The sequence below is a fragment of the Lepus europaeus genome, chromosome 19 (assembly GCF_033115175.1).
Source record: "Lepus europaeus isolate LE1 chromosome 19, mLepTim1.pri, whole genome shotgun sequence".
NCBI lineage: Eukaryota > Metazoa > Chordata > Mammalia > Lagomorpha > Leporidae > Lepus > Lepus europaeus.
The window spans coordinates 35456922-35470446 of record NC_084845.1 but is presented as its reverse complement, the minus strand read 5'-3'; the positions used below and the strand labels follow the sequence as shown (position 1 = coordinate 35470446).

The 13525-nt window shown below is 41.5% G+C and overlaps 1 protein-coding gene across 6 annotated transcripts in view; it reads right to left on the bottom strand.

Moving 5' to 3' along the window:
- Positions 1 to 6206: 6206 nt before the first annotated feature.
- PHKB (phosphorylase kinase regulatory subunit beta) overlaps positions 6207 to 13525 on the bottom strand; it is a 234271-nt gene continuing 226952 nt past the window's right edge. For all 6 annotated transcript variants that reach the window (XM_062177429.1, XM_062177424.1, XM_062177427.1 and 3 more), the window contains 3 exons: positions 10189 to 10296; positions 7749 to 7889; positions 6207 to 7110 (listed from right to left, as the gene is read on the bottom strand). In XM_062177429.1, the coding sequence (XP_062033413.1) occupies positions 6973 to 7110; positions 7749 to 7889; positions 10189 to 10296 (387 nt within the window). In that variant the 3' untranslated portion in view covers positions 6207 to 6972. The remainder of the gene's footprint in view (positions 7111 to 7748; positions 7890 to 10188; positions 10297 to 13525) is intronic.

The window sequence follows — 13525 nt, the reverse complement described above, 5'->3', positions numbered from 1 at the left end:
TTCAAAAATATAATGGTTTATACATATACCTTCTCAGCTTCCTACTTTATATATAGTTGAACAGTTCCTACATTTTTATTTTTTATTTTTATTTTTTTTGGTTCAAAAACTAGGATAGTTTGTGTCTCCTGACAGAACCCTGGCTCACCTGTCAATGAGAGATGTTCTAGTAGGCAGAGTGGGGTGTGGAGAGGACTGATTCTGCCTGTGTTCCTTAGGAACCTAGATCAGCCCGACCACCTTCAACACCCTCGCCTGCTCACTGTCACCTGCCACTGCACTGTAGTCTGCAGGCCTGGGCAAGAGCAGAGGGGCGAGCAGGAAAGTTCATGGGCCAAGCAGGGGCGGCCCTCGCTACTCCCGCTCACAGTCCACTGGGGAATATTCGATGGAAGTCACAAGGAAGTGTCTGATGTATCTGAGTGGCCATATGCCCACCTGTAGCTCTGGAACACGGGAGCAGAGAATAGAGTTTGGTAGATAGTAGCAGTTTGACATAATATTGTTTTGTTTGGTATTATAGGCTTACACTTTTATTCTAGCTATAGATGAACACTTTTTTAACCTTTAATTCAATGTTGTCTGATGGTAAATGGGGAATCCCAGGTCCTTTGGATCTTGAAGTTGTTATTTTTCTTCTGTTTGTAATCTTGAGCTATATGGTCAAGTGTCTGATGGCCCTCCTCCCCGCCCCCCACCAACCTTCTGGTAATTTAAAGTTGCTTTTGTTTTTTAAATGGTAAACTTTAAACAACTTTACTTCTTGATGTATTAACTTTAAGAAATAAATATGAACTTCTTGCTGTGAAAAATGAGGAAATTGCCTCCTATATACTTCCTTTTCAGCTCCTACTGAATTGTCAACAAGCTCTGGGCATTCTGTCTTCGTCCATTAGTTGTACTGTTTTAAATTATGTAGTTTGTCTTCCACGTCATCGTCAACATTCCTTTCTGGAAATGTGAATCTCATTGTGGTTCACTATTGACTTCATATTTAAGGGATTCATTGTTCATAAGTAGTTCTCATGAATTAGGTCTCTGTTACTACCTCTTCACACAGATGCTCTTGGTTGACCAGATTTAGTCAAATTTTATCTTCAGGAAAGTCTCACATTAATGATTCCTCAGCCCTTGCATACCAAACAATTCTTCATTTGCCTTTAAAATGAGTTGGAATAAATAAACCTTAGGCCACGTATTGTACATTTGTACTGATGAGAATTTGAGCAGTAGAACATATTGGTTTTTGCATGGTTTTGTTTTGGATTTCTCCAAGATAGGTTTCAACACTGTTCATTCTGCATCATATTTTTTTTGGAACATGTATTCTATTTGAAGATTTCTTTATTTAGATAAAACTGTATTGCAGTCTTCTCTACCTACCAGTTTGTTTATGCTCGATCAACTTTGTCCACCCTTCATCTCTATTCTTTTCTGTCTGCATTCATTGTGATTAACTTGCTGATCAAATTGTACCTTATCAGAGGCTTCCTATAACCCTAAGAAACCTAATAACCTTTGCCACTCCTTGCTCCTCTCTTTCTACTACTTCAGGGTTTGATAATTTGAGTTTATAAAACACTTGCACAATATATTAACAGGAGAGAAGGCATATACATTTATTAGCATGCAAGCACATGCAAGTCACACAATGTATGAAACTCAAAGGGCCAGGTAGTTGAAGCTTAAACCCCCTCTTCAAAGTGGGGGACATAGGTAGGAGGCTGTAGGCCATTTTAGAGGAAATGAATTTCAGGGTTGATGAATGGGCGAGAAGAATACACCATGGCCTGGAACAAAGTTCATCTGGGTTGTGGCTGTGGTGTCAACCCTAGGCTTTCTCCCCGCGGGTTAATTAATTCTCCAACCTTTTTAGTAGATAAGAGGAACTTCATAAAGACCTTTTTCTGTGCTTTGGGAGGGAGAGCAGAGTGAGAGATGGGGCACAAGTGTGTGTGGGGAGGTTCTCTAGTTCAAAGAATTCAGCATGCCAAAGCATCATACCATCCTGTCTTATTTTTCCTCATAGTACTGATCACTACAGGCCATCCCAGGTTCCAGCCACAACCAGAACATAAGCTTCACAAAAGGGAATTTATCTCTCTTCCCCCTCACCACTGTTTCAGAATAGTGTCTTGCACACACGAGTCTGATACCCAGTGAGTACTTGGCTGAATTATCTCAATGGCAGTGTCAGCACTGCCATTTTCAGCCAATATATTTTGTCCTTGATTGTTTGTAATTTATGGAACTTGTTTTCTTAGCTCTCCCTTATTGTAGGTTTTTTTTTTTTTTTGACAGGCAGAGTTAGAGAGAGAGAGAGAGACAAAGGTCTTCCTTTTCCGTTGGTTCACCCCCCAAAATGACCGCTACGGCCAGCACGCTATGCCAATCCAAAGCCAGGAGCCAGGAGCTTCCTCCTGATCTCCCATGCGGGTGCAGGGCCCAAGGACCTGGGCCATTCTCCACTGCCTTCATGGGCCACAGCAGAGAGCTGGACAGGAAGAGGAATAACCGGAACAGAACCGGTGCCCCAACCTGGAGTGCCGGCACCACAAGCGGAGAATTAGCCAAGTGAGCCATGGCGCCAGCCTCTTATTGTAGTCTTGCCTTTGATTTCTTTTTCATTGATTCTCTTTTTCTTTAATTTCTTTTCGTATGCAGGGCATTTGTTGTGGAGCATGTTCTATTTCTTAGAGTACTTTTTATTTCAGAAAGGGTTCTCTAGCTTTCATTTGGATTTCCTGTAGTATTCTTCTTTTATAGTTTCCTCCCATCTTTCTCATGACAGGCACTGCAGTGTTGTGGGTGCCCAGTTACAATGTGGGTGGTCTTAGGCACCTCTTCCCACCCATTCTGAACTCTTTTTTTTCTCTGCCACCTGCTTCCAGCTGAGTCCCTGCCTCTCAAGCAAGAAGACACAGTCAGGAATATGCAGTCCTCAGGAGGACAGAAAAGACCAAAGAGAAACAGGTCAAGCCCTAGAATCAATCGAGCAGAGGGAAGTAGTCTCATGGAAAGCCTAAGTTCCTTCACTCCCATTGAAGAGTGAGGGACAAAGGCCATTTGCTTCACCCATTTCTTCCGGTATAGCAGGCAAACAGGGGCAACTTCTGGTGAGATGAGAATGAAGAGGAGAATTTATCCCTAAGCACGTCCATCTGTCACAGTGAAAAACCAAGGCTTACACTGTTGAATGGAAGGCACTGTCCTTGGAAACTGGGCAGAGTGAGTTCAGAGCAGATAGTTTTAAACAACAACACAGAAAGACAGAGAGAGAGAGAGAGAGAGAGAGAGAGAGATTGTCACCAAGTGCAATCACCAGTGCCCTGAAGCCCCCTCTCAGGTAACAAGACACAGGTCTGGAGAACCTGCTCTCCGGCTAATGCTGCCAGAGATGACTAGTGCTGAGGGTCACGGTGGCCCTCGCTGCACACCCGCCCTCCACTTGCCTCCCACCTGGTGGAGAAGTCAAAGTGCCCACTCCCAGCAGCTTCTCGCATCCTTGGGCAGCAGGACTGCAGCCGTTGCGTGGTTTGTGCTCTGCACAAAGGTTCCCAGAGAGACGGCAGCTGGCAGCTGAAACCCAGTTCATCTGACCTGTGTGCCAGGCTATGGGTTTGCATCGGCTTTCTTTTCACAACAGTGCCACCCACTCACTAACCCTGCTGCCCGCAGGCCGAGTGTGCAGAGGAAACCTGTGGGTGGCAGAAGAGCTGCAGGAGAAGAACATGGGACGGCTGGGCTGTGCGGTGGGGAGAAGCCTTCACCCAGCAGGAACACTTCCCATCTTTCCCCCTTAGACGCGGCTTCAACAACATCTCATTCCCTCCAAATATGCGTGGTTTTTCATAATTTACTTAAGAGCCTTGTCCTCACCGTTATAGAGTTTTTGGGAGGAGAGTGTGGGAGTCAAATACTAATTCCAGTGGGCTGTCCATCTCCCGTGCACTTTTCAGAGTGAGGCTGTGGTACTTCCCTTGTCTGAATGCTGCTGGTGTGGCTTTGCTCATCCTTTCTCCCCCATGTTTCATTCATACTCTTAGTGTCTGAGAGGGACTTTCATGGTCTGGTCGTGTACCACTGTGCTTCCTTCAACCTCTCCTTGATTTAAACGTGATCTCTGTGCTGCTGTGCTGGTTTTCACACTGGGTTGACTCCTGTACTTCTAAGTGCCCTGTATTTAATGAACACGCTCATGAAGTGTCCACAGCATACTTGAATCACATTTCTTCAGCAAAACTCTTCAAAAATGAAGGAAAAAAGTGTGGGTGAAAAGTTAAATGTATTCAGGTGTTTAATAAATGTTATCGTGTGTCCCTAGGGCACTGTAAAACTTATCACATATGGAAGATGACCCACACAGATGATCCCAGGTTCTGATTTTTCAAAATTCAAAAATGGCTTTTTCAGACTTAAATGAAATGGCAAGAAATCTGGAAAACACCATGTTTCCTAAAATGATGCTCTGGAAATATAGTTAAATTTGATATTCAGTCAGGAGTTTCCAACAGACGTTGCTTGTACAATAAACTTACATAGTGAGTCTGCCGTTGCGATAGAGGAAGCTTTAAATCAGATTTAAAACTTGTCATGCCTGGATAAATGTGCTAATATTTTCAGGCAGCCTCTAGTGCAGCTGTTAAAACATTTGGGCTCTCTAGACCAAATGAATTTGTTAAATTCTGAGTTCTAATTCTTAATGGTTTTTGCTTTTCTAGTTAGAAAACAGATACTGTCTCCTGCAAAGGTGAACATCAAGATCTACTGATGTTAATATATCTTTCAGAACAATAAATCTTGAATTTCTTTAAAGCACAAAGATGATGCATATGTCACAGATTTTTGAATACTTTCAGTAGCATAGAAAAACTTTAGGGTTTTGCATATATAATATTTAAGCAGGAAGCTTATGCTCACTCAGGAAACATACATTTGCAACTGATGTCTGATTTCAACTAAGCAATTTTCTGGCAACTTTGCTCAGCTAATCAGATTTTTTTTTAAATACAACAGTTTACTTTCTTTCAAATGTCAGCAAATAAGTATTTCTTTTTTTTTTTTTTTTCTTTTGACAGGCAGAGTGGACAGTGAGAGAGAGAGCAAATAAGTATTTCAAGGGTCTTTCTTCTTTCTTTCTTTCCTTCCCTCCCTGCCGCCTTCCCTTCCCTCCCTCCCTCCCTTTCTTCCCTTAATTTCCCAGCATTCTTAGCTATAAAGAATCAGTCCTCAATTCTCTCTCAGTGGGGTTCATGCTTAGGTGTTTCCATGCTTATATTTTATAAGCTGGCTTCACCATTCAGGACCAATCTTGTCACATTGTTTTTCTTAAGATATTCTTTTTTTTTTTTTTTTTTTGACAGGCAGAGTGGATAGTGAGAGAGAGAGAGACAGAGAGAAAGGTCTTCCTTTTTTGCCGTTGGTTCACCCTCCAATGGCCGCCGCGGCTGGCGCGCTGTGGCCGGCGCACCGCGCTGATCCGATGGCAGGAGCCAGGTGCTTCTCCTGGTCTCCCATGGGGTGCAGGGCCCAAGGACTTGGGCCATCCTCCACTGCACTCCCTGGCCACAGCAGAGAGCTGGCCTGGAAGAGGGGCAACCGGGACAGAATCCAGTGCCCTGACTGGGACTAGAACCTGGTGTGCCGGTGCCGCAAGGCGGAGGATTAGCCTAGTGAGCCATGGTGCTGGCCTTTCTTAAGATATTCTAAGAGATTTTATTTCATTCTTCTCAATTTTGCCCCAACTGTAGAAAAAATACAAGTACACTTTTAAATGTAAGACCTAGGCCTTTTTTTCCCCATGTGCTTACACTTTCATTTATTTATCAACTGACATGTTACTGAAACCATTAGTCCTTTCTTAGATCCTTCAAGACCTGATAATAGGCTGCACTTTTTTATATGACCAATGTGATTTCTCAGGTGAAGACACCATTAGTACTGGTCAGAAAAATGACTTTCTTTGGGGCCAGAGCTCAAATTAATAGGCTGCATGGTAATTTAGGAAGGTAATACAATTCATAAAATTCAAATGGGCAATCTACTTCCTATTTTTATAAAGTTTGCTTAAGTAAATTTGGTAGCAAAATATATGTGGTGATGGGTACCAGAGATTCTCTTACATTCCATCTCTAAATCAGTGAAATGAAAGCGTTGAAAATAACTAAAAAACTTGAGCCTTGGAACAAAGACTATATCCAGATACATTCATTAATTCAGAAATGAAATTTAATGATTTAAAAATTTTTTTACTACTACCAACAAATGTAACAGTCTTGACTTTAACATACTTCTGAACAATCCTATTCATTTTATTTTTAGTAAGATCTCAAAGAAAATGTTTGATGAACTATAGATTTAGTACATTATAGTCTAAGCCCTATATTTAGCACAAATACAAAACCATAGTCATGTTACAAGGTAAAAATTGTACAATAGCTCTGTATGCCAAAATATTAATAATAATGGAGCTTCTCAGAATCAAATTGACTGATTTTGCTTGTATGATGTATACTGACACCTTTTTTCAAGCCTGACAATGCCACTAAAAAAATGTTCACCATTCTTTCAATGTCTTTTGATTTCCAGTATGCACTACTATTTGGCAAATCCATTTTAATGGCAGGAAGGTCAGAATACAGCCCAAAGCACAAAGATTCATTTTGATGAGCTATTCGATCATAAAACATGCAGCGGTGAATTTTCAATGCATAAACTATTTCTATTGTTCGGCGCAGATTACTTTTGTAGTGGCGTAATCAGGAGAATTCTTTCTCACTTGATTAAAAGCTTTTCTTACCATTTGGATTGGCCATGGCATGCGAGAGGTGCAGTGACTCTGCCAAGAGTGTGGCAAGCACCTCGCCGGCACAGTCAGTCCACATATTAATGGCTGCCTTGATTAAGCTTCCACACAAAACTTAACAAACTTCTAGCTTCTGGGCCTTGGCTGGGTCTCTTCCGCCTTCCTGACTAGCTAACCAGACACGAGTCCTCATTGCTTGGTTTGACTTCTCCTTCCAGCAGCAAATTCATCACCACCTTTGTTAAATAGCTGCAGGTTCCTCTTTTTCCCAGGGGAGGAGTGTTGTAAAAAGAAGTCATGTCGTCCTAGGGAGGAAGACAGGAAGCCAGTCATCTGAGGTTTTGTTTGTAAGGAGTTGACAGGTAAAATCAGTGTCAGCCTCAGGGGGAAAAGAAATTCACAGAAAGATTTCTTCGTGGAAAACATGCGCTTCCTGAGATTTTCTTTCATTTTCCTGGGGTGTCTTCTCAGCATATAAAACACAGACATTTTTAGAATGCTCTTCTTTGCGGAAAAGTTTTATTTACTTAGGGAGCCTTTTCTCAGATGAATATAAAATATTAAACGGCAAGCCTGGGAGCCACCGCATTAGCAGCAAGCCACCATGCCAATGCAGCCTGCTACTGCACTGCAATCTTTCCCAGAAATTTAATTTCAAAGCCTTCTGGGATCTACAGCTACTCCCTGAAGAACACAGTTTAACTGCTAGCTACATAAAGGAAATTTATTTCTTCCTAAATTTCTTTTTTGTCAGAACTTCATAGCTTAACTAATAATTAACTAAAAAGTAACTTCAGTTCCTCAAATAAATCAGACTGCCTTTCAAGTATTCTGTATTGCACTCTGTTCATCTGTTTTGTAAGTTAAATGAGAAGAGATTAGGATATTTTGAAGAGTTGGGACAAGGGAAAAATTCCACAAGAAGCTGTTTCCTCTTACTTACTTGTTTTTCAATTTCTTTCAGCCGACTCTCATCTTTTTGAAATTCATGAAATGCTTCTTTCACCAGTTTGTCTAGATCTACTTTGTCTTGAAATTCTAGCTCAGGGTTTCTTTCCAGTACGATGGACACAACCATTAGTAACTAGAAGAGAGAGACGTTCCAAGTCAAGTCCATGAACCGCAGTAGTGACATAGTCTGGACATGTTTCCCTTCATTAATCAGACTGAAGGATTACCCTAGTGTTCCACAGTGTGTTCTGTGTGATGACAGGCTGAAACACTACCTATGCATGGAATATTCTTAATTTTCAAATTAGCAGCCTAAGTTCTTTTCGGAAACTAGACAATTTTTTTCATTGTGTGTATCCCTACAGACTTACAAGAATGTTTTTTAGTCACTAAAATAAAACTAATGACATAGAAAAATGACTGTCTTAACCTTGTACATAGTACTTGCTGTCCTATTCATCAGAACATTTAAACTCTTTTTTGGGCCTTTGGGCACCAACCCTTGTGGGCAAGACACCCAAACCGTGTCCATCAGAGAGTAGCTGCCAGAGGAGAGGGGGCAGGGAACAAAGCTAGAGAAGGCAGGTGCATGCAGTGGAGACCCTGGAACTAACAAGTTCATGATCAAACACTATGGAGCCTAGTACCCCCAAACGAGGATAAGGCTGTGATGTTATAATAGTGTCTCACAGATGGCTATGGTTCACAAAATGCACTTGACTCTGACCCCTTTTTGACATGAACACTAGTTGATCTGTATACACTATCTTGGTTTAATGTATCACCCTACTGTTTGGCCATCCAGAACATTTATACCAGTTAACGTTCATTTTAAATGACAAACTCTTAGGCACAAAGACTATGTCTGGGTATGTAATAATTGGGAAAGGCTTTCTGATGATGTTCATGGCTCCTACTGTGCACCTGAACAGGAAACATACCTTGTGATTTCCAATTTGGGAATCTTACTCTCTGTACTTTATATAAATACTTCCAAAACAGAAGCTGAAAGAACCAAAGGAAACACTTCCAGTAAAACTCACACATCACAATGTGGGAGACACTGAGGCAGGGCTTTCGCCAAGAGAATAAACAGCGATGCTATATTTCTAAGGAAAATTTCTTCTGCAAAAGAATGACTTTGGGGGCTAGCACTTTGGCATAGCAGGTAAAGCCACCGACTACAGTGCCAGCATCCCATAAGGGTGCCAGTTCGAGTCCCAGCTGCTCCACTTCCAATCCAGCTCTCTGTTATGGCTTGAGAAAGCAGTAGAGGATGGCCCAAGTTTTTGGGCCCCTGCACCCACGTGGGAGACCCGGAAGAAACTCCTGGCTTCTGGCTTTGGATTGGTGTAGCTACGACCACTGTGGCCATTTAGGGAGTGAACCAGCTAATGGAAGACCTCTCTCTCTCTCTCTCTCTCTCTCTCTCTCCCCGCCCCCCTGTATCTCCTTCTCTATAACTGCTTTTCAAATAAATTAAAAAATAAATCATAAAAAAAAGAGGGAGAATGACTTTGTTCAACAGAAAGGACCTCTATGTCCACAGTGCACTTCAGATGCTGAGTACCAGACTCAGAAGGTTAAGGAAAGCTTTGACCTTCTAATAACCTGCCCCTACTCACTGCCTCACTCCCAAATGTTATGAAAATGATCGGCTAACCTGGTTTCATATTCTGGAAGGTCAGACTTGTTCAGCAATGATGTAGATCCAGATACCCTGGACTTGAGGAAGGCCACAATCAGTTTAGCATCACCAACCAGCACTGTATCAGTAAGACTTACTACCTACTCTCGAGTCTGACAGACATTCCCAGGAAGAGAGACAAAGTGAGGAACGGGTGTGTATTACATCCATCACTCAGAGGATTCTCTGTATTTGATGGAATATTTTAAAGTCACATAAGGACATGTGTGTGTATGCACCTGCACATTTTGGCATTTCATTGTATATGGAACAAGGATGAGAGTACAGTTACATCTTCACAGATAGATGTTTAGAAAGACATCCCCCAAAAGATTAACAGTGATTATCTCTGGCTAGTGGGTGGGAGTAGGGGGAGGATTATTCTTTTCTTTCCTATAATTTTCTGAACTGCCAAAACTTTCCACAATAGTCGTGTATTATTTCTGCACATAGAAAAAGCTGACAAGAAAATAGAAAAAAGGTTGCTTTCTCCATTTCAATGATGTTGTTGATGCCCTTGCTGTTGACGGGATTATTACCTGAAAGGCCAGGCCATTGGTTTGTGACCCTGCAAATGTTTAACATTTTTGAATTGTTCATGTGCCTTGACTTGGGTCTTGACTGGAGGATATCAGGGATGGGTAAGAAAAGGAATTCTCGCACTTTTGGGCAGTTCCCCTCATATCAGTTTTCAGGGGGATGATAGAAAGCACTTCTTCTGCGATCTATATTTTTAACTACAAACCTCCACAACAATCTGTCTGTACTTTGGCTGGTCAATATTTCCCAACATGTCTTCAACGAGGAGAGAGAAATTCATCTCATACATGGTCATATCAGACAGGGTTGGTTGCTGAAAAAAAAAAAAAACTCATATTAACATGCTGAATTGCTATGCTCTAGCTCTCTTTTAATAGAAGAATTTCATTTTCTAATCAATAATCATTTTCTAGTCTTTATAAAACCTCAGAGAGCATTTTCAGCTCAACAGCTGGATTTCGTATATGCCACACTACTGAAGCCAACCAGCTGACTACTGTGATAAATGCAACCTCTCATTTTTAGTAGTTATCATCATTATATTAATGTTTTAAGGGAAGAGGCTTGTATTAGAAAGCCACTTCAATACACAAAGAAACAGCCAAGAATTGAGACGACAAATAGAGCACATTTTGCTTTCAGAAAGAACATAAGAAGCCATGCTTGCTGTCAGACTTCAGCATGTAAGTCACTTGCTATTGAATTTCCATCATTTCTGTGGCAGGTCCCCTCTGAGCTGGCAGCATAAAAATACACACAGACAAGTAAAAACAGTATCACATGCAGAAATGGCAAGGAACAGGAAAAAAGCAAAACTAAAAAAATATTCTCTATTCTGTCCTTTATCTTTCACTTAAACAAGAGTAATGGATACTATTCCAGATACTTTTCAGAAACAAAATGAAAGCAGCAAATAAACTCAAATACAAATCTAAATCTGAGCATGGTGGATAAGCCTCAAAGGATGGAAGGGAATGTTCTAAATGTTAGGCTTACATGGTGGAAAGCAGATGGAGTCACCAACATTATTACTAGAGGTGCAGAGTTGCTGAGACATACTTGTAAGCTAACTGGTCAGTAATGATGTATAGTTGTTCTAACCGTAGTTTCAGAACAATGTGTATCTATTTAGTACTCAAATTGGCACCCAGAGATCTCATGATTTTCCTCTTTCAATCAAGTGACAGTAAAGTTGCTTAGCCTGGTGCAATAATGCCTCAGTCCTATATTCAGTACAATTTGTCTATTGTATTCCACAGTCCATGCAGTCTAACATATTGTTAATGGTTACAAGTTGTGCCTGTTTTTGGGAAAATGAAATCCAATTGCCAAACACAGGTATCTACTTGTTTAGTTGTCCAGCAATGGGATTTGTGATATTACAGAAAGAAAGGTTTCACATTAATTTCCTCTGAATACATCTCATTTAAAAAGCCAGTCTAGCTACAAAGTATCTCTGATAATTAAATCTAGCAAAGATATAGCAAGCTTGTCTTCTTTCCTTCTCTTCTGAAAGGATTTAGGGCAAGTAGCATAGCAAAGACACTAAGAAAAGGCTCAGAAGCCTAACTGCTCCCAGGGTCAGGCTGTTCCAGAGAGAAATCACAGAGCATCTGGGAAAAGGCTGGGCACCTATACTGACAACCAAATAAAGCCACTTACAGGCCACGAATGGTATAAGGAATACTTTTCAAAAGTTTTCTTTCTGGAGGCCAGTGCTGTGGCATAGCGGGTAAAGCCACCACCTGCAGTGCTGGCATCCCATATGGGCATCGGTTTGAGACCCGGCTGCTCCTCTTCTGACCTAGCTCTCTGCTATGGCTTGGGAAAGCAGTAAAAGATGGCCCAGCTCCTTGGGCCCCTGCACGCACCTGGGAGACCAGGAGGAAGCTCCTAGTTTCTGGCTTTGGATCAGCTTCAGATCTGGCTTCGGATCTGGCCATTGCAGCCTTCTGGGGAGTGAACCAGTGGACGGAAGACTCTCTCTGTCTCTCTGTCTCTCTGCCTTTGCCTCTCTGTAGCCAGAGTTACTCAGAGAGAGAAGGAGAGGCAGAAAGAAAGAGAAAGAGAAAGAGAAAGAGAAAGAGAGAGAGAGAGAGAGAGAGAGAGAGAGAGAGAGAGAGAGAGAGAAAGTCTTCCATCGCTGGTTCACTTCCCAAATGGCTGGGGCTGCACCAATCTACATCGATCCAAAGCCAGGAGCCAGGAGATTCTTCCAGGTCTCCCACGCAGGTGCAGGGGCACAAGCACTTGGGCCATCTTCCACTGCTTTTCCAGGCCATAGCAGAGAGCTGGATCAGAAGAGGAGCATCCAGGACTTGAACCGGTGCCCATTTAGGATGCTGGCACTGCAGGCAGCGGCTTTACCTGCTACGCCACAGCGCCGGCCCCAATAAATAAATCTTTAAAAAAAAAAAAAAGAGTTTTCTTTCCCTTTTTGGAATGACACATTCACAAAGTTAAAATTTTGAAAGGTTATAACAGTTTCAGTGAAAAGTACACACTGTTCCCCCCCACCCCCTAAAGACATAGTTCCTTTATCCCAGGGCAAATTTAAGATCGCTAATAATTTCTTCTGGGTCCTTTCAGAGTATATATACTCCAGCATGTGATCCGAGGATACTGTATTTGTGGAAAGAGCTACATCAAAATTAACTTGGTTGAAAGAGCTTGAGCCCCTGCCATCCACATGTGAGATCCAGATGGTGTTCCAAGCTCCTGGCTTTGCTCTGGCCCAGCTCTGGCAGTGAATCAGCAGATGGAATCTCTCTCTGTCTCTTTTTCTACCATTCTGCCTTTCAAGTAAATAAAATAAATCTTAAAAAAATTAATTTGGTTGAAGTTTTAACTCTGGAAATAAATAGCATATGTCATTTCCAAAAGGCTAATTATTCACTTTTGTGTATAAGCAGAATGATTTAGATGCCATGATTAAACACATAAAATAACCATATCCAAGAAGCAGGCCAGTTTATGCACCTTGGGAAGCCATCCACAGGAGACAGCATTAACTTATTTGGACCACAGGTAAGTTATACCATAAGAAAAATAAAGCGATTATCAGTCCAACGGCCTACAAAGTTCCTGGATTGTCCGCTGTCAGTCCAATTCCTAGATAGTGAGTTTGTTATCCCAAGTATTACTAAGCCACCTTGCTCTTTAGACCTGTATCAGTTCTGTTTCTTCAATGTACTGTTTGCTTTATTGTTTATGAGGTCCCTAGCATTGGTCCACCACCAGTTGACGGTAAAGGAATAAGGTAAAGCCAACATAAGAAACCCTTAATTCACTAAGAAGCAGGCAAAGGAAGTACAGTTTGTTCAGCAAGGGGTTTGGCCATGTGGATCCTTTAACGAAAGCTTCCTTGAAACATCAGAAATATGATAATAATTTTTTTTTATTAAGTACAGCTTTTCAGCAATATATCCATTTGGTAAGGCAAGTTTGTTTGCTTGTTTGTTAGTTTTTTTTCCAACAAAGGGACACTAAAATTGAAAAATAAAATATCTCAGATTGGGGAACATATTTCCAATCCAACTGAC